This window comes from Pinus tabuliformis, chromosome 9, assembly GCF_031772625.1.
Source record: "Pinus tabuliformis cultivar Carrire ecotype Pingquan chromosome 9, CPIR1, whole genome shotgun sequence".
Classification (NCBI taxonomy): Eukaryota; Viridiplantae; Streptophyta; class Pinopsida; order Pinales; family Pinaceae; genus Pinus; species Pinus tabuliformis.
Genome location: NC_142307.1, coordinates 603,155,636 through 603,175,136, shown reverse-complemented (window position 1 = coordinate 603,175,136; position 19,501 = coordinate 603,155,636). Strand labels below are relative to the sequence as shown.

The 19,501-nt window shown below is 39.4% G+C and overlaps 1 protein-coding gene across 3 annotated transcripts in view; it reads right to left on the bottom strand.

Annotated features, from left to right (window-relative positions):
* LOC149150013 (uncharacterized) overlaps positions 1–17,937 on the bottom strand; it is a 33,219-nt gene extending 15,282 nt beyond the window's left edge. For all 3 annotated transcript variants that reach the window (XR_016262681.1, XR_016262680.1, XM_089440099.1), the window contains exon 1: positions 16,894–17,937. Coding sequence is in view for 1 of the 3 variants with exons in the window: in XM_089440099.1 (XP_089296225.1) it covers positions 16,894–17,008 (115 nt within the window). In the remaining 2 variants the exon portion in view is untranslated. The remainder of the gene's footprint in view (positions 1–16,893) is intronic.
* Positions 17,938–19,501: the final 1,564 nt, after the last annotated feature.

Genomic DNA, 19,501 nt, shown 5'->3' with positions numbered 1-19,501 from the left:
ATTTTTAATAACATTAAAATTAAAATTAAAATTAAAAATTAAATGCTCGAATAAACTTTGAACCAAAGCCTTATTATTTCCAGCACAATACCCCTTTCCAACCCGAGAGAGAATAAGCCTGGGAAGAAATATCACCATAGTCATCCAACCTGTGAAGGATAGGTTTTTAATAACATTAAACTATAAAAAACTAAATTAATTGCTTGGATGAACTTTGAACGAAAGTGTTACTAATTGCAGCTGGTGAACGCTTAATATCTTTTCATCAGTGAAAATCACAAAGTCTTAAAGAAACCACGAAAACAAACTCAAAGGCTTCTATAGATCGCTTAATTGACTTTTTCTCAGTCTGGGACATTGAAGCTTCATTACTATTGTTCAAGTCGTTGGGATTCAACCATAGCTTTGAGCTAGCCTCCTTCTCCCCTATCTGTCGATCTTTATTTCGCTGGATTTGTCCACAATTTCACTGTCAAACCCTTAGTGTTAGGGTTTTTACTAAATATATTTTCTTTCAATCCTGAGCTTTACTAGGCTTGTTAAGCTGGAGTGGGTATGCAAAGACCAAAAAATTATTAGATTTAGTCATAGGTCGTTGTTCCCAGACCCCGTCTTGTTCGAGGTATCCAGTGATGTTTTTTCCTATGGGAGGAAGAGGGCAGCTGCAACAGGGGGCTAGTAGCAACAATACTCATCACAGTAATAACAATCACAATGCGAAGGTGCATTAGTCCTGGGGATTTCATGGACCAGGCAATCGGTCCATCGGGCAGACATCCTCAAATATGGGGAGTGAGTGCATGGCCTAGATAGGGCAAAAATAGGACATTGCTACTAGTCAATGAGTTTCTTGTCACCCCTTTATGTCTTCATAGTCCTTGTCATGGAGCCACAGTAGCTCACAGGACCACTCACTTTTTATGTCCTCTGGTTATTCCTAATAACACTATGATTCTAGGTTTTCCTTGTTATCATCAATCTTTAGGAGTCTCATAGTTAAAATTTGCATGGCATGGCCCCATCATGGCACACCATATGGTACCTCAACTCCTCCATGAGTTCATGTACGAGAATCCTTTTCTTGTGTCCAAAATAGGCACACATTGACATGATTGTTTTGATTGAGTTGTGATTGTACCTTGTACATAGAAGTGTGTGTGTTGTTTTGTATCCTTTTGGTTTGATGTGTGATGCAAGAACTTTTCTACTATATAATTTTTGACAAAAAATACCAAAAAATTCTAGGGAATGAAATATTCTAGAAAAAATATATGGATGTTGGTTAGAAATGACTAATCTGATGCTTTGAACGCCAAACAATACACTAAGTATGGATGTTGGTTAGAAAAGACTAATTTGACGCTCTCAAAGCCAAACAATACACTAAGAACGAATGGAGGAGGCATATTCCTAGTGTTGATCTAATGTTCGTGCTCCAACAAGCTCAAAATGAAGGGCCCAATATATGCAAAAGGGTAAAAAACATAATGATGACTACAAATAAATATAAGGAAGGAAATTGGTTGATAACACTTCATATTATTTTCTTATGCCATACACAATACACTAAGATTATATTTAAATTTTAAATTAATATTAAGTATAAAATTTATTAAATTGCATAATAATTGATAAATTCAAAATTTGTCTTCTCAATTAATATATGTGATGAGTCTCCCATAAGGTTTTTCTAACCACTCCTAGGCACATAAAGGCCATATTGAACCTAATTTTGTTCACTTAATAATACTTTCTTAGCTTAATGAGCTCTTAGGAGAGTCCAAGATATTTTTCATACTTTATGTGCATCAATGACGAGGTTGAGATCTCCAGCCACTATTATATTCTGAAGGGAGTAAATGTCTAAGAAATTAGACAAGGTTTGCCAGCATTCTTTCTTCTCTGTAAGGTAGACTAGAACATCAAGGTTGAAGAGAGAGATGGAGAGCTTACTAGAGAGGTGCCGAAGTTCGGTGAATATCCAATGTTGGGTCTCAAAGGAGCTTTCTAGTTGATACTTGTCCTCCGACCACAATGTTGCTAGGTCACCAGAGGTACCTCTTGCACTAATGGCCTTTCCTGCATTTTTTCCCCATTTTAATTTGCTGATCTAAAGAAGGGTTTCCCCTTCAATCTTAGTCTCTTGGAGCATGAGGATCTCGGGAGTTTCTATTTTCAGAATATCTTTGATTGCTTCAGCTTTCGAAGGGTTCCCCAAGCCTCTGCAATTCCAAGAGACTAGTTTCATTATTTAGCGGGACTGGAGTGAGTTGATGCCCCCTTAGAGGGCCTTGTTCTGGTGTTTCTCCCGATAGACATTTCAATGGTGGATTGGTTGCCTTACATTTTTTGCCTCTCGGCCTCTTCTTCCCTGGCTTCCTTATGAGATTTCCTTCCAACTCTTTTAGAGGTTCTCTCGAATGTCTCGTCTTCCGATGACCCAGAGGTTTCCGGGGGTTTTTCTTGTCATTTCTGCATATGTGGGTGAGGAGGAGGTTCCTGCTGGGGAGTGAAGTTGGGTTACTTCCATGTTCTTCTTTTCTGCTTTGAGTGAGGGAACTTGTCGCTCAATCTCCTCTATCTCTGTTTTTGGAATTTCAATTGAAGAGCTAAGGGTTTCGAATGGGTTTATTGTGGTTGTTGTCTTTGGCTATTCTCCTCTTCCTTCCATTTGAACCATTCCTGTTAAGGGAGTTCCAGACTCCATCGATACCTCTTTCCCTTTATTCCTGTTACTCACCTTGGCTTGGACTGCTTTCTGCACTTGGATCCATTTCTCTCCTTTCGACTTCTCTAGATCTTCCTCCTTTTTTTTTGCAGTATCTTGCGAAATGCCCATATTCATGGCAATTTCTGCATTTGAATGGTAGTTGCTCGTAGTCTAACTCTTGGATATAAGACTAGTCTGCTATTGTTAACTTTATGGCTTCAGGTAACCCTATTTCCAAGTCAACTTCGACACATATTCTTGCACATGAACACTGATCCCTTCTCTCTGCTCTGTCTATGTATTTTCCCAGGGTGTTACCAATCGTTTCTAGTGACTTCGGGTTCCAGCAGTCAGTGGAAGATGAGGGAGGCGCACCCACAATGGAACTGCTCATGGCACATCTTGTGTCGGATCGAAATCTGGTGACCATGAGTTTAGATACAGACCCTGAGGTCCCATGAAATATGGTCCATTCCTAAAGATGAGATTTCTGTCTTCTACTGAATAAAAAACAAAGACAAAAAGGCCCTTACCAACCAGGAAGCTTCCGATGCCTTCCTTTACTAGTGATTGCCAGTTCCTATGTGCCCACGCCTCGACAGCCTTGGGGGAAGGCCATAGCCTTGTAAATTGGCTGATGAGCCCTCTTTCAGCTAAGTTCAAAGCAGATCTGCAAGAATCTTCAACGGGCAGGGTGACTGTGGGAATGTTGTCCAGTTTCTTTACAAACTTGCACTGAGTTTCCTTTGCTGGGCGTTTACTACTGTCGCTGATTAGCTTCCTGAACGCAAGGATCTCTGGTGGAGGAGGGGCCTCAGGGCTCCCTCCTAGGGCCATGGCGATGGAGGGAGTATTCAGGTCGCAGCAGGGGCTGCTGCTGTGCGCGTGAAAGAGGCCTTTTTTAAAAAGTTCGCAATCATAATAACCGAAATTAATCGATTTCGTAGTTGTTGGATTCCTGTTTCCATGATTACTTTGTTAGGTTCCTATACCAATAAGAGTCATAATTTTATGGGTTAGGTTTTAATTACTATCTTTTTTATGTAATAAATTCATTTTTATTTCTCAATGAATAACCATGAGGACTCTTCGATCCTTAAAAAAATACAACCTTTCAAACCCATTTCCTTTTTATCTTTCCTAAAAAACAATCCTGGCTTAAATGACAATAAGCTTGAAAATAAAAAAATAAGAAATAAGAGTTAAAAAAAAAAACACATAATTTTACATTCTGTCGCACCGTGACCCTAATATCTCCGCAATTTGAGTAAAAGAAAGATAAAATCTATTTAAGAAAATTAGAGATTATAATGATTCCAAATTATTCCCTCCAAATTTACGAATTTGAATTATTGCCTCCAAATTTATGAAAAACATAGGTTGCCTCCAAATTTTCACAAATCATCACTGTGCAATCCGAATTAAACCATGTGCACAGTTTCAGATTTTTCCATAAATGAAATAGTCATAGCCTCTGTTGCCCTCCTGAACCGATTTCAAAATCATTATCTAGGTCAATCTTGCCCTATAGTGGGCACAGTTTTTTCAGTTGAAGCGTCACCAACAAAAGTAGAAAAAGAGAACCAGAGTCTGCATTGTCAAAGACCGATATAGAAATGGGCACAAAGGCCAAAACTGGAGAAAAACTTGTGAAGTTTGCTATTTGGGGCTGTGTCGTCTTCAATCTCATTTTTCAAATTGGCAATACACGATTTTGTCTCAGATTGGTCGAGTTGAAGCGTTTCAGATTCTTTTCCTCTACATGTTACACAGTTCGGCATAGGTATCTTTTTTCTTTCAGTTTTATATTCTTGCCCTATAGTGGGCACAGTTTTTTCAGTTGAAGCGTTACCAACAAAAGTAGAAAAAGAGAACTAGAGCCTGCATTGTCAAAGACCGATATAGAAATGGGCACAAAGGCCAAAACCGGAGAAAAACTTGTGAAGTTTGCTATTTGGGGCTGTGCCGTCTTCAATCTCATTTTTCAAATTGGCAATACACGATTTGTCTCAGATTGGTCGAGTTGAAGCGTTTCATATTCTTTTCCTCTACATGTTTCACAGTTCAGCATAGGTATTTTTTCTTTCAGTTTTATATTTTATTATTTTCTTCTGATTTTGTTAAATTCAAAACATTTTGAATTTCCAAATGTGGTTCTGATTGCTTCTACGCATATTTTAACTTAGTTACTACCTCTTTGCAATTCTGGGTTCCGAACACCAAAATACATTATTAACATGGTTTTGAAGATGCATGCAAAATAGGGTCCTATGCATTGAGGATGTAACCCACCCTAACCAAAGGTGGTTACCATCCTAACCTTGAATCTCAATGTGTATATGGGTGACTTCACCTTCTCCAGCGATGCCGTGTGGGGGCAAGGTCATTTTTCAAGGTTTGCCTTCAGTGTGGGGCAAGGTCATTCTTTGGGAATTACATATTTGACTGCACACAATTCCGAAAGTCACCTCACATAAAGACAACCATACATGCACTACATGTAACCAAGAAATGCTTAAATGCATAACATGTTTTGGCCAGTCTTGGCCTCTGCCATCAACACTTTCATATTAATAAGCATAGTCACCACTGGATCTAATATGCCTATTGATGTGCCCCATCATATGTCAAAATATGCTCAATTCTTTAATTTGAACCTTTGTTGAAGGTTAACAAGAATCCAACTGACATATGGATAACTTGCAGCTTACTAAAAAAAGGATTTAGTACTCGGGATCTCCTTTCATCTAGACCAAGAGTTTACAGAGAATTATCAACTGCAGTCTCCATTTACATTTCAGCAAGTAGTATACCTATTTCTATGAACAAGATTGGTGTCGAAGGAAATAAACTAGTATCTCTTGAAACAACCATGTGAGTAATGATAACAAGAGTATGCATCTTCTACCTTATTTACGCTCTATATATCTTCATTACTTTTCAAGTTGACAGATCATGTAAACTGCGCACACCGAGATGGAACTATGCTCAATCTACTATGGCATCGATTAAATTTGGCTTATGATTTTTCTACAAAGTTAGGCTTATGATCATTTTTAACCAGGTGCAAGTTCAAGCTCCCAAACTTGGCCGAAATTTGAAACAATCTATAACATATTCCAGTCATGTCAAAGAGTTTGCTCCAAGTTCTGTGTTCCACAAGTATGCTCCACATTCTGTAAGTATAATCCAAGCATAGTAATCTAAGACCAATATGATGACCTAAAGACAATAATGAGATCCAAAATGAAGATCCAAGTTCCTTGGATGAATCTCGAAGTTCTGTTTACTAGAACATTGTCTACAAAATGATCGTGAGATGGAGTTCGAAGTGCACCCTAAGATGGAGTGAATCTGAGGTTCTTTTGTGAGGTTTGGCCTAAGACATTTTCATGATCCAAAGTTGCTAAGAATTTTTGAAAGAGCCAAGGATGATCTGGAGTCTTGATTTGAAGTAATCTGAAGTCTTGACTTGGAGTATTGATCTGCTTTGAATTTGAGGTTTGGTGTATTTTCTAGGGTTTTTGGACAAAACCATAGAGTAATCTATCCCTTGTGTAAAAGTACATTTAGGTTTTTGACTTTTTGATTTATAGGGTTTGCAAATTTAGAAAGGCTTGATAAGAGAATGCCTAGGGTTTTGGACAAAACCCTAGGATGAGATGCTCCCGCTAAAAGAAGAAACCCTAGGTCATGATAATGATGTCTAGAGCAAGAATGTTGATCTATTGGATAACTGCGAAAATACAAGATCAAAAGGGAGTTGTTACTCATCATAAAAGATACGTACTCTATCTCTCTTCCTTTAATATTATTGATTTCTCTAGTAATCTAGTCTCGTTTTATTTTCATTGCTTGATTGTAACTATTCTTCAGTGACCTCCTAGAGAGGATTGCAAGAACATGTTGAAGGTTGTCTAAGGTTGGAAGAAGTTTCTGACAAGTCCTGGATTCAAAGGGAGCTTTGAATCTTGAAAGGGTTGTGAATGTAGAAGGAGCTTTGAATCCAGAAAGAACTATGAATTTAAAAGAAGCTTTGATTCAGAGGGAGTAGTTTAATTCTTATGTATTTAAGTATTATTTTTAAATTATATTTAATGGCTAAAGCTGTGATAGGCCTTTGACAAGCCTTTGTCCTGGATGAAGTACATGTACTTCAGGGACAAGCTTGGACACATTAAGGTAAGTTCTCTCAGAAAGAGGGAGCATTAATGAGATAACAATAGGGGTAGAAGTTTGGCCCAGACTATTGTTGAAATCATACATTCTCCTAATTTAGAAAGTATGGTCTTTAAGGCCTAGTTACTCAGAAGAGTACGTACCTTTCTATGATTGGAACAACCACTCTATAAGAGTGAGTGCCTCTATCAAGCTCGTTTACTTGTTGAGTGAGCCTTTTGAGACCTTTGGCCAAGATAATGTCAACCCTGTGATGTGAGGATTTGTTAGGGTTTTGACCCTGTGGTGTGAGGAGTTAAATATGCTCTAGGGTTTGGCCAACCCTATGTAGTTGGAACTTGGAACACAGATGTTCTTGGAGTTTTGACCTTGGTGATGGAAAACCTATACTAGTTTGTATACGATGTGGTTGAGGCACCGATCAGATCATGGTGACTAGTTGTTGTACCTTAGGCTAGGTAGCCTGTATGATGGTACATAAAGTTGTGGTACCTTAGGTTGAATAGGCTGTATGATGGTACATAGGGTTGGTACCTTAGCAGTAGCCTAGATGGTACCTAGATCCCTATAAGATGTTGGGTTGGTACCTTGGCAGTAGCCTAGATGGTACCTAGATCCTTGAAAGATGTTGGGTATGTACCTTTGCAGTAGCCTAGATGGTACCTAGATCCCTGAAAAATGTTGGGTCGATAACTTGGCAGTAGCCTGGATGGTATCTAGATCCGTGAAATAATGTGTTGGTTTAATGCCTTGGTAATCACCTAGATGGTACCTAGACCTATAGATCAACATGTCTTTTGGATTGGTGTCTCAACAAGAGCCTAGATAACACCTAGAGTCTTGGAGAAGCATGTCTGTTGGGTTGGAATCATGGCTGTGAAGAAAGAGTAATTATCATTGTGAACTTGGTTGAAGAAATTTTTGGAGGCAACTTTGATGAGCAAGTTCCTCCCAGTATCATGCTCAAATCTTTCTACAGTGAGCTTGTTTGGTATTAGGCCTAAGACGAGGCCTTTGGAGTTTCACCTAGACTATGTATGGAGACTAGTTGTTTGATGGTGAATCTCGATCATAATTATGTTATAGTACCATAGGATAATGGTATTATGAAGTGTGTAACCTTATTCTTAAAGAAAGATTTTAACAGAGAAAATCTGGATAGTCATTATGAATACCTCCCTAGCTAAGAGGGAGTGTTGATGTAGTACAACCGTTCATAGTCCCGAAGATTCCTACTCTCATAAGGTATGGGATGACCACTCTGCATCAACACTGCCCCAATGCCCTCACCTGATGTGTCACACTCCAGTATAAAGGGTTGGGAAAAATTCGGTAACGCAAAGACTGGGAAAGTACTCATGACCATCTTGAGGTGCTCAAAGGCCTCTTGCACTGTGTCTGACCAACTGAGTGCCCCCTTCTTCATGAGGTCTATAAGGGGTGCGACCAACTGAGAAAACCCCCTCACGAAGCGCTTGTAATATGTGCATATGCCCAGTAATCCCCTCACCTCCGTCACATTACTTGGTGTGGGCCAATCAAGGATGGCGGGAATCTTCTCCTGGTGGACTCTAACTCCGTCCTCTCTTATCACATACCTTAGGTACAACATCTTGGTTAGCCCAAATTCACACTTGGATGTCCTGGCATAAAATTGTTGCTCCTCCAGGATGCTTAAGACCTATTCCAAGTGTTGTAGGTGCTCCTCCCATGTCATGTTGTAGATAAGCATGTCATTGAAGAACACCAAAACAAAACTGCACAAGTGCTTGCAGAACACATGGTTCATGCAATACTAAAATGTGGTTGGGGCATTGGTGAGTTTGAAGGGCATCACCAAGAACTTAAAGTGCCCCTTGTGGCACCTGAATGCTTTCTTCAGAATGTCCTGCTAACACACTCGAATTTGATGGTACCTTGTGCGCAAGTCTACCTTAGAGAAGTACTTGGCTCCTCTAAGCTCATACATCAGTTGATCTATACGGGGCATGGGGTACTGGTTCTTCAAAGTCTTCTATTTAGCGCCTAGTAGTCGATGCACATGCGAAGGGTCCCATCCTTTTTCTTCACTAGCACCGCCGATGAAGCAAAAGGGCTAGTACTAGGCCTGATATGCCCTAACACCAATAGCTTCTAGATGGACCTCTCAATATCGTCCTTGCAGGCCTCAAGGCGTTGATAAAGAGTAGTGATAATTGTATGTACACCCTCTTCCAACTCAATGGTGTGCTCAAACCCTCGATCAGGAGGCCTTCCTGGACAGATCTCCCAAAAAACTGTTTGATGTCTCTCCAACAACACAAAGATGTCTGGATGACCCAGTCATGCCTAAGTTCTTGCCTCTGAAATCATGAGCACCACCGCTCACTCTATACCACCACGCCACATGTCTGCTTCCATCCGATGGACGTATATTGACTATGGTAGGTAGGAGTGCATACCCCTCAACACTACCAACTTTCCATTTGGGCCCATGAACTCCATCTCCAGTTTCCTCCAATCGGTAGTGACCCACCCCAATGAATATAACCATTGGACACCCATCACCACATTAGTGTTTGGAACATCAACCACAAAGAAATGGTTAGTCATGGAATAGTTCCCCATAATCAAAGTTAGACTAGGGACATATCTCATGCACCGCATAGTTCGGTCTCCTGGTACCAATATCAAGACCCCTCAAATGCCTCTATATGTATGCCTCTCTGGTCCACCATCTAGGAATCAATAAAATTATGGGTAGCCCCACTGTCCACTAATACTAACACACACTGCCCCTGCACTGTGCCCCTGTTCCGTAGTGTCAAGTACTTTGGAACTTCCTGAAGTGAAGCAAGAACTCCCCTGGTGGGAACAATTAGCCCTCCTCACCGAGGTGGTGGCGGCGGCGGTGGTTCTCCTCCTGCAAACTGTGGTCCTCCGTCGCCATTGTCTATCTCTTGCTCAGCCTCATCCTCCTACTCACCATCTGAGTACACCTTGATGTAATGGGCCTTGCCCTTGGTGCACTTGTGCCCTGGTACCCACAGATCTTGGAACGTGAAACACAACTTCCTCCTCCATAGGTCCCTCCAAGTCTCGTCATCCAACTTGACCACACCCAATCTCCCTCTAAGGATGATGAGTATATTTGCTCCCCTAAGGAGCCACGGGCACAGTGGGTATAGGGGCCTTGGTATTGGGAATTGCATCAATCATGTCTCGGGTCTTGGAAATGATGTCCATCAATGTTGTGGGCTTGTAGGCCCTCATCCATCCACACAAGGGATCTGATAACCCCTCTACAAACAACATAATCAACTGAGCTTGAGAGATGTACGACACCATTACAGCTAGACTCTGGAACTACGATATGTAAGCCTCTATGCTGCCCATTTGTCTCAAGTGTGCCAACTCCATGAAATGCAGCTTGGGGTCCCAATAGAACATTTTTGTAAAATTAGATTGTCCATTATTGAGAAAAACCATAGTTTTTGGAGATAGTAAGATAATAAATTCTTTAGCTAGTGGAATCAAATGAGAGGGTGCTCGTAGATGAAATTCGATGTTAACAATCCAATGAAATCGATGATTTTTCGATGAGACTCATGGTTACAATTTAATGGCGAGATGCAAATCCCTTCCTAAAGCTCTTTAGGGAGACAATGGACATTTGTTGCTTGGGCATAAAATATAAATCGAGCGACATAATTGAGTTTTGTAAGTTTTTGCTAGTGCGTTCAACCAAGGACCAAGTGGGAAAGCTACCCAAAATCACCAAATTTATTGTCTTGAATAATAGAATCTTAATGCATATATTACATTGTCCTTTATTAAGCAAAACCCTAGTTTTGGAGATTTGCAAATAAAAACCTTTTTAGGTGGTGGAATTAGATGAGAAGGTTGGCACTAGTTATAATTCGATGTCAGGAGTTCAACATAATAGACAATTGTTTCGGTTGAAGTCCCATTTAGAGTTTAAACTTTATTGCAAGTTGCAACTCACTTCCTAAAATCATTCAAGGAGATAATGAGAATTTGGTATGGAGGTATAAAATCCAAACCAAGTAGCATAATTGAGTTTTGTAAGCTCCTACAAGTGTGTTTGCCTAGAGACCATGTGGGCACACTACCCACAATGTCGCGACATATTGTCTTGAAAAATAGAACCTTAGTGCAAGAATTACATTGTCCATTACTGACCAAAACCATAGTTTTGGATATTGTCAGATAAAACATTTCTTAGCTAGTGGAATTAGATGAGATGGGTGCGCCAAAATGTAGTTTTATGTTAGGAGTTCAAGCTAATCGATAGTTTTTTTATTGGTATCTTGTGTAGGGTTTTCTGGCATGTTGCAACTTGCTTCTTGAAGCCTTATTGGGATAGAATGAAAATTTTGTTTAGGGATATATAATCCAAACTAAGAAACATGATTGAGTTTTGTAAGCTCTTACAAGTGTGTTTAGCCAAGTACCATGTGAGCACACTACCTAGAATCGCCCAAGTTATTGTCTTGAAAAATAGAATATTAATTCAAAAAGTTGCATTGTCTCTTATTGAGCAAAATCCTAGTTTTCCGGATTGTCAAATAATACCTCCTTTATCTAGGGGAATCAGATGAGAGGAGTTTCCCTAGCTATAATTTGATGTTATTATTCCATTGCAATCGAGGGATTTTCAATTGGATTTTCAGTTGGAGTTTTATAGCAAGTTGCAACTCCCTTCCTAAAACCATTCGAGGACACAATGAGATTTTGGTCCATGGGCATAAAATATAAATTGGGAAGAAAATGTAGATTTTTCTGTAGATTCACAAGCTCAAGTAATCTGCTAAAACAAGAGACAAGAATCTACTTCTACTTTCAACTAGCAGAAGCTAATAGATCGATGAACACAATAACACAAGAAGAAGATAAAAAAATGGCACAACACAAAAAGTTTTTATGGGGAAAGCCACTGCTCAAAACCCCGCTTATCTGTATTGCATTAATCAGAAATATGAGTGAAGATACAAAGCTTGTTCTCACAAGAACAATTCCACACAAGTATGCTCAACTCTCTCCCTCACAAGCCTGCTCTTAGCCAACACTTAGCCAATTTCCACTGCCTGCCAAGCCCCTATTTCCTTGCGCAATTCCTAGGATGAATAGCCCATATTAATGGGAATCTAGTGCACCAAAACTGCGCAATCCAATCTAGGTCCTCTTCTTGAGTGCATGCATGATCTATACAGCTCAAAAAATTATACAACAAATAGTAAACTGTCCCTGCACTCTAGTTTCAACTGGGTCTTTCTCAAAAATGAGTTTTCGATGAGAGAATCTTCAGTTAACTGGAGTAGCACCTGTGGATACACTAGTGTATTAACTGACTGCTAATCCTCTACTAGTTCAACAAACAGTTAGAAACTAGTTTAATTGTCTATAACTCAGTAAACTGAGTTATCTAGTTCCACTCAATCTAAACTCATACTGGACCCTTAAAACTTAGGGAGAACACTTACATGACTTTCAAAAGACTTCCAACTCGAAATTCCTAAGTTAATTAAGCCAATTAAACTTAATTAACTATTTACAAGTTGCTATGAGAATAGAATTCTATTTTAATTATCAGTTTAAATTCAAGGACAAATTTAATCTGGAATTTCTTGTTGCCATTTCTCAACAGAAAAATTGAATTTTCTATGCTCTTGCAAGTGTGATCAACCATGGACGACATGAACACACTGCCCATAATCACCTGGGCTATTTCCCTGAGAAATACAACCTTAGTGCAAAATTTACATTGCCCAATATTAAGCAAAACCCTAGTTCAGGAGATTGTCAAATAAAATAGTTTTCGATAGTTGAATCAAATGAAATGTGTGCCACTAGCTGTAATTTGATGTCAAGAACCCAACACAATCAACAATTTTTAAATTGTCATCCTGATTGAGTTTTATGGCGAGATACAACTCGCTCCCTGAAGTCATTTAGGGACACAATGAGAGTTTGTTCTTGGACAAGACCTCTGGAATTACTGGTCTGGACATTGGGATAGGTTGCATAAGCTAGGGGGTGGTAGTTGCATTGTTGGTTGCCAATGGTTGAAAGGAGAATCATAAACCTTGCCCCAATGCCCACACTGTGCTGAGTGTTTAATTAACTGAGATGCCCAAATATGTCCATGCATGGTTACAAGGTTACATTTCTGCGTGTGTAGGTTCTAATTTGTAGAGAAGACTAATGGATATAAATTTGTAAACATGAGTGTGACTGGTAAATTTAAAACTGTGTTGTTTTAACCCTAAGATAAATCTACAGATCTCCTGGATAGTATTACCCTTAAGTAATATTGATATAAGGCAAGATCTGTGGTTGAGGGTACCTTGAAGAAGGGAAGCCTTAGGTTGTCTGAAGACTAGGCCACTAGGTGTTCTGATCCTTCAAAAGTCTCATACATAGCATTTGCATGGTGTCCACTTATTGCATTAAAAGGCTCATTGGCATGATATCTGGAGGTTTGATGGAATCCCGATGAAAGTTGTCTGTTTATGACACAAACTTGTCCCAACTGACATATTGATTGTAGGTACACTAGACCTATACACCTTTGTTCCCAGTATTCCCTGCAGTATCCCCTGCTCCTGATAAGTGCCGCATTGTTATTGGTGTCTCTGATATAAATATGCAGTAGTGAAGGTAACTTCTGTACAAATATTTGAGCTCCTTACACATATAGTAAAGAGGTATTCCTCTGAGCACATGGAAAATGACAAGTATTACTCATCATAGTGTATTCAAAGGTCTTTGACTTTCAATGTTAGATGCAGACACCACTTTCTAGCCTGAATCCTGCAACGCATTCTACAGTAAAAGACAAACATCACTTCCCAGCCCTCAAGACTGTAAATGGTAAACTTTTGAGTTCAAATTTAGCAGTAATTACAGTAGGTATGCACAGAAATGAGATGATTCCCTTAGCTCAGAAATGATGACTTGCATGTGTATCGTTGATATTTAATTGCAATGACAGTGTGTGCGTGAATGGAAGAATTTCCTTTGTTTGTCAACTATGTCTTGTACTTAGATTGCTGATATTTAATTGCAGTGACAGTGTGTGTGTGTGAATGGAAGGATTTCCATTGCTTGTCAACAATTTCTTGTACTTAGATTGCTGATATTTAATTGCAGTAACAATGTGTGTGTGAATGGAAAGATATCCATTGCTTGTCAATAATGTCTTGTACCCACATTGCTGATATTTAATTACAATGACAATGCGCGTGTGAATGGAAGGAATTCCACATCTTATCAATGGTGTCTTGCATGTGTATTGTTGATATTAAGGTGTAACAGTAGTGTGTGAGTGAATGGAGAGTTTCCATAGCTTACCGATGATGCCTTGCATTTATATTGCCAATATTTAATTGCAATAACAATGTGTGTGTGTGAATGGAAGGATTTCCAAAGCTTATCAACGTGCTTGGAATTTGTACTACCGATATTTATACAATGGTATATGCAGGGAAGTAATTTTCCAAAACATGAATGATGCCTTGTGCTTGTAGTGAGGGTATTCAAAGTTTTCAGGTATACTCTCTAAGGAGATGGGCAATATCATTGCCATCCACAACACATGCCAAATTTCATAAATGAACTAACACTGCCATGAGCATAACCAAGCAGCCAAGGTCAGATTGCTACAAGAGGATTTTGCCATATGAAGCAAGGTCATCACATTATGTTAAAAGCCCATCCATAAGTCAGAACCTAAGGATAAGATGGTGACCATTCCTTAGGCAAGTTGACTCTCTACGTTTGAAAAGTTCTAGGGCTTTCATTAGAAACTCCATTGCCAGACATAAAGGATATCACGAAGGATGCTCCAACAAGCACCATAAATCCATGCATATGGAGGTACATGCACAATCAGCTGCCAAGAGGAGTCAATGGTAGGAATAAGGAGACCATAAAACTCCGTGAATAAGGAATGGCAGTGAAACTCAAATAGGACGGCTTCACTGCCATTCACATGATCACCAAACACATCTCCTAATTAGTCTGGAAACAACACGCCACCAGTCCCATGAGACCCATCACTTTAATAGATGTCAAATTGACTGTCATGGATATGTCTGCCAGAAAATATCCAAGTCCTAACGTTTTCACCACAAATTTCTTCCACCACATTTGGTTCGCCATTAAAAATGAGGTCTAGGCATTGAAAGAAAAGTTACACCAAATATCAGGTGCCTTTCCAACCATAAAGGCTATCTTCATCACTCTAATTCCAAAAGAGGACAAAGCACTCACTCCATCCAAATTCCAAGCTATAGGTCTCTTCTATGTTATTTACAAAATGAGATGAGAGGGGTGCACAAGCTGTTGCTGTAATACAATGATTGCAGCCTGTAGATCTAGTCACCTCTTAAGGTTTCCATCTGACACCTCTACTAGATCTAACACTGGTGGATTTTTACAATCAAGGGCTCTATACCTTGGCTCATTGAGGTTTTTTACTTTTCAACTTCCACTAGATCTACTCCCTTCAACCATCAAAAAATTGTGACGTGCATATTTTTTCACTAGTGTGCCTGATTACAATCAAACTGCAAGATGCAGAATTTTGGCTCCATTTCCACATTGGGGTCATAATAGTGATTTTGTGTAGTATTGTAGGTGTTATGCCCTCAAGAGGTTTTCCCTCCTTACATATCAAAGCCCTATATTGCAAGGTAATTTTTTCCTTGCCTAGGAACTAGATTGAAGTCTGCCATCAAAGGCCAAATTTATATGCCACTTCTGAATTGGTATCATAATAGTGATTTTGAAAAGTATTGAGGAAGTTATGACTATTTTATGTTACGATTTTGTTCAAACTCACTTGGAGTCACAATCCTCATGGAAAAGGGAGATCCATTGGATGTAAAATTTTCTTATTTTTTTTACAAACTCTAGATCTATTTATGTTGCTTCATGGCATACTGACAGTCACAGAATTAGATTTTTCTGTGCAAGATCTAGCATACCAGAAAGATGCATTTGCACAACCACCACATTTGGGAAACCATGATGGTCATGTTCAAGACCATTTCGCATGTCCTCCAACCATCATTGATCTCTAATCAAGAGATCTTACTCCTATGACTTTTTTTGTAATGTCAATGATCTTTATTTTGCTCCAACATCTTCTCTCTCACCTAATTCTCTTCTTGCTGACCCCTGCATGCTCAGTAGCAGCATAACACTTTGAGCGTTATTATTCATTAAGTTTTGTACCTCTTGAATTGGAATTAGGTTAGGTAGCTACATAGCAACTTTGAGTTTTCTTCCAAGTCTGGGTACTTGTCTACGATTTCTAGCACATATGCAAGCCTTGAAAGCATGAGAATGTGCAAGAATAAACTCTTGGGATAAATACCCATTTCATTGTAAGGGCTTATGTTACGTTGCTGTTTTCTGCTGGATCTAATCTTGCTCATAGATTTGTCAAGGTTAACTCATGATGGGTTCATAAATCTTGCTGGTGAGGCTACTTCTACACAGGTTTAGGAAGGCCAACTGACTCAAAGCGGCAATGGCTTTACGCCATGCTGTCCTTGAAGCTACATGCCCATATAACATCAGATCTGTTATTTACATAGGTGCCAATGTAATTGTGGTGTCTAGTTGAATGAATCCACAAACACTATCCCAAAATTACAGATCTGTGGTTAAAGATGAGATCGATCTAGTTGGATTCAAGCCAAAAAGATGACAGAGAATCAAGATGGGTTCAGCAAGTCAAAGGAGCTGGAATACTTCCTTTAAGGCCATTCAAAGTGTGGACCCTCTCAAACTTCCAAGTTTTGCCCCTTAAAGGTGAGTAGAATTAGACAGTTCCTTTGAAATAAAACCCCACTGTGAACTAAAACTAAGGTCATGTATTCCCAGGAGCGCTTTAAGCTACACAAACTATGATGGAATTCTTTCAATGACAATTTTTTTTATAAGATTCAGAGTGCACAATAACTAGAGATTGTGAAGCGATGAGGAAATGATACCTTCCAATCCTAATTTAGAGAATATTGTGGCAACCAATTCTCTGGTGTGTTGCATACACCAAATACCATTCCAAGGACATGCATTCTCTGAGTTTTCAGAGGTAAATTTGGACATCAATCAAGTTGAATCAGAAGGACAAAAGAGCCCCCACGTCTCTGATTTCTCACCCCACCCGCGTCTATCATTCATATGAACGGACTTGCTTTCTCCAGCATGCGTTCATTCAAAACAAAAGCAAGTTACAAGAAAACTTCCACCCAGAAGATCATATATAAAATCTTCTTAATGATCTGAATATGGCTTCTCAGAGCGATTAATAGTTGCAGCAGTTACAGTGGCTGGAGCCATGGTGGATGCCCAGAAACTTCCTGAAACATTTCATTCTTTATTTCTTGTGTCCATAAATAGATACAGGTCTGATTAGACCTTTCTAGTGGGTGGAAATATCAAAACAGAACTGATAAGACCGGGTCTGATTAGACCTTTCTAGTGGGTGGAAATATCAAAACAGAACTGATAAGACTGATTTACTATAGAGGGCTGAACTGGATGGCCAGTAGACTGAACGGTGTCCATAAATAGCTACAGGTCTGATTAGACCTTTGTAGTAGGTGGAAATATGAATCCAGATATGATAAGACTGATTTACTGTAGAGGGCTGAACTGGATGGCCACTGAACACATAAAGTTTGGTCAGGTCAAGTCTGGATGCACCAAAGAGAACTGAACTCACACCTCGAAATACTTTATGTAGTTCAACCAACTGAATTATCCATAGCACTAGGTGGTGCCTTTATTTTGCTAAATAGTTCTAGCGCACTACCTTTGCATGTTGTATATGTACTTGTATGTTTCTTTGGTAGAGATTTGTCCACCATGAGAAAGACTGCCCCAAGAATGCCTATCTGCCCTCTTAGACAGAGCAATATCTGCATGATAGAGATGAGATCTGTAATTTTCCCATTTGACATTGAGCTCCATCAGAAGAGCCAAATTTTCAGCATGTGGCCAACTGGAAGAGGAGGAAATGACAGATTGTTGGCAGCCAATATCAGCAAGAGTGAACAGCTCATGCCCGTGAAGAAACTGGATGATTGGGGGAGGAAGAATGTGATTCCCAGCCAATCCAATGATTGCATCAAGGTCAATGCGAATTATGTCGCCACATCTAACCATCCATATTATATATCCCTGTATCCAAGGCTTAGATTTCGTCAAGATATTCCAAATGAAAGACACATTATTCTTAACCGGAGCCCCAACTAGGATCCAGTTTTCCAGGGTAGCATGATTGAGATATTTTTTAATAATGATTTTTTGCTAAATACCTTGGCACTTGAAGGCCGTCCATAGATTTTTGATGAGAAGTACCAGATTGAAAGTGTGAGTGTGTTTGATGGCCCAACCTCCATCAATGGGCTTGCAAATTGAGTCTAGTTTAGATAGGTGAAGCGTATTTTTGTAACCGGACCCAACCCATAAGGAATCTGCCATGGTGGAGTTGATTTTGTGAATAATTGACATTGGAAAATGAAACAAATGCATCCAGTAGACAATGATACCCTGTAGGACTACCTTTATCATGACCATCCTACTGTCTAAAGAGAGCCATCTGTTTCCCATAACCACAGTTTATTTTCAAAATTTTGAATGAGCCAATGCAAAAACCTCTTCTCATAGTTACTGGGCTTCAGCAAAAGGCCTGACTCTAATCCCAAATAGTTCTATAATTTTTTTAGTCTCCCCATCCTCCACACAGTGGAGAAATGACAGATTGTTGGCAGCCAAAATCAGCAAGAGTGAACAACTCATGCCTGTGAAGAAACTGGATGATTGGGGGAGCAAGAGTGAACAACTCATGCTCTAGGGTGCACTTGTTGTGCTTTCCCCTTTGTACATTTTTTTTCCCGACAGTTGCCTTTGGCACCTATTCTAAATGACAACAGACAAGTGATGCTATTCTAAATGACAATAGACAAGTGATTTTTTTCATTGACAATGATCTGCCTGATTGTTGTGCACTATTCAATTTTGCAATTATCTTTAATGCCTGCACCTGTAAACTTTACTGAGATGACAACTAAATTGATTATATAGTTGTTTGTCTTAGTGCCTGTATTTCTGAACTTTACTCTACTGGTAACTGTAGTAATGCTAGAGTTGTTGCCTTCTTGCCCGTGCTTTTCAGCTTTGTTTGGACAATAAAATTACTACATTAATAGCTAGTTTGTAAATTGAGTCCGTCTTAAAGGAATTCATAATAGATCAAATCATGGTGCTGGTGCTAAAAATGCTTTGTTTGAGCATTTCTCTAATTTGTCTGCACAGGATGAGTGAAATGCTGACTGGAGAGCACTTGTGGATATTAGCCTTGGTCTAAGACTGCAAATTCTGCTTTGATTTTTCATTCACACTCTATCTAGTACTAGAGGCATGGTTGGTTGGGGTCATGTATTGAGCTTGGACCCCACACCAACACAAGAGGATATATTTTTATACTTGATGCCCTTCTTTTTCCTAGTCAATCCAATTCCGGGGTGATCCAGATTAATACACGTCTTTTTTTTCCTGAAAGAAGGCCCTTTTGATTGTTAGTAGCTCAAGACC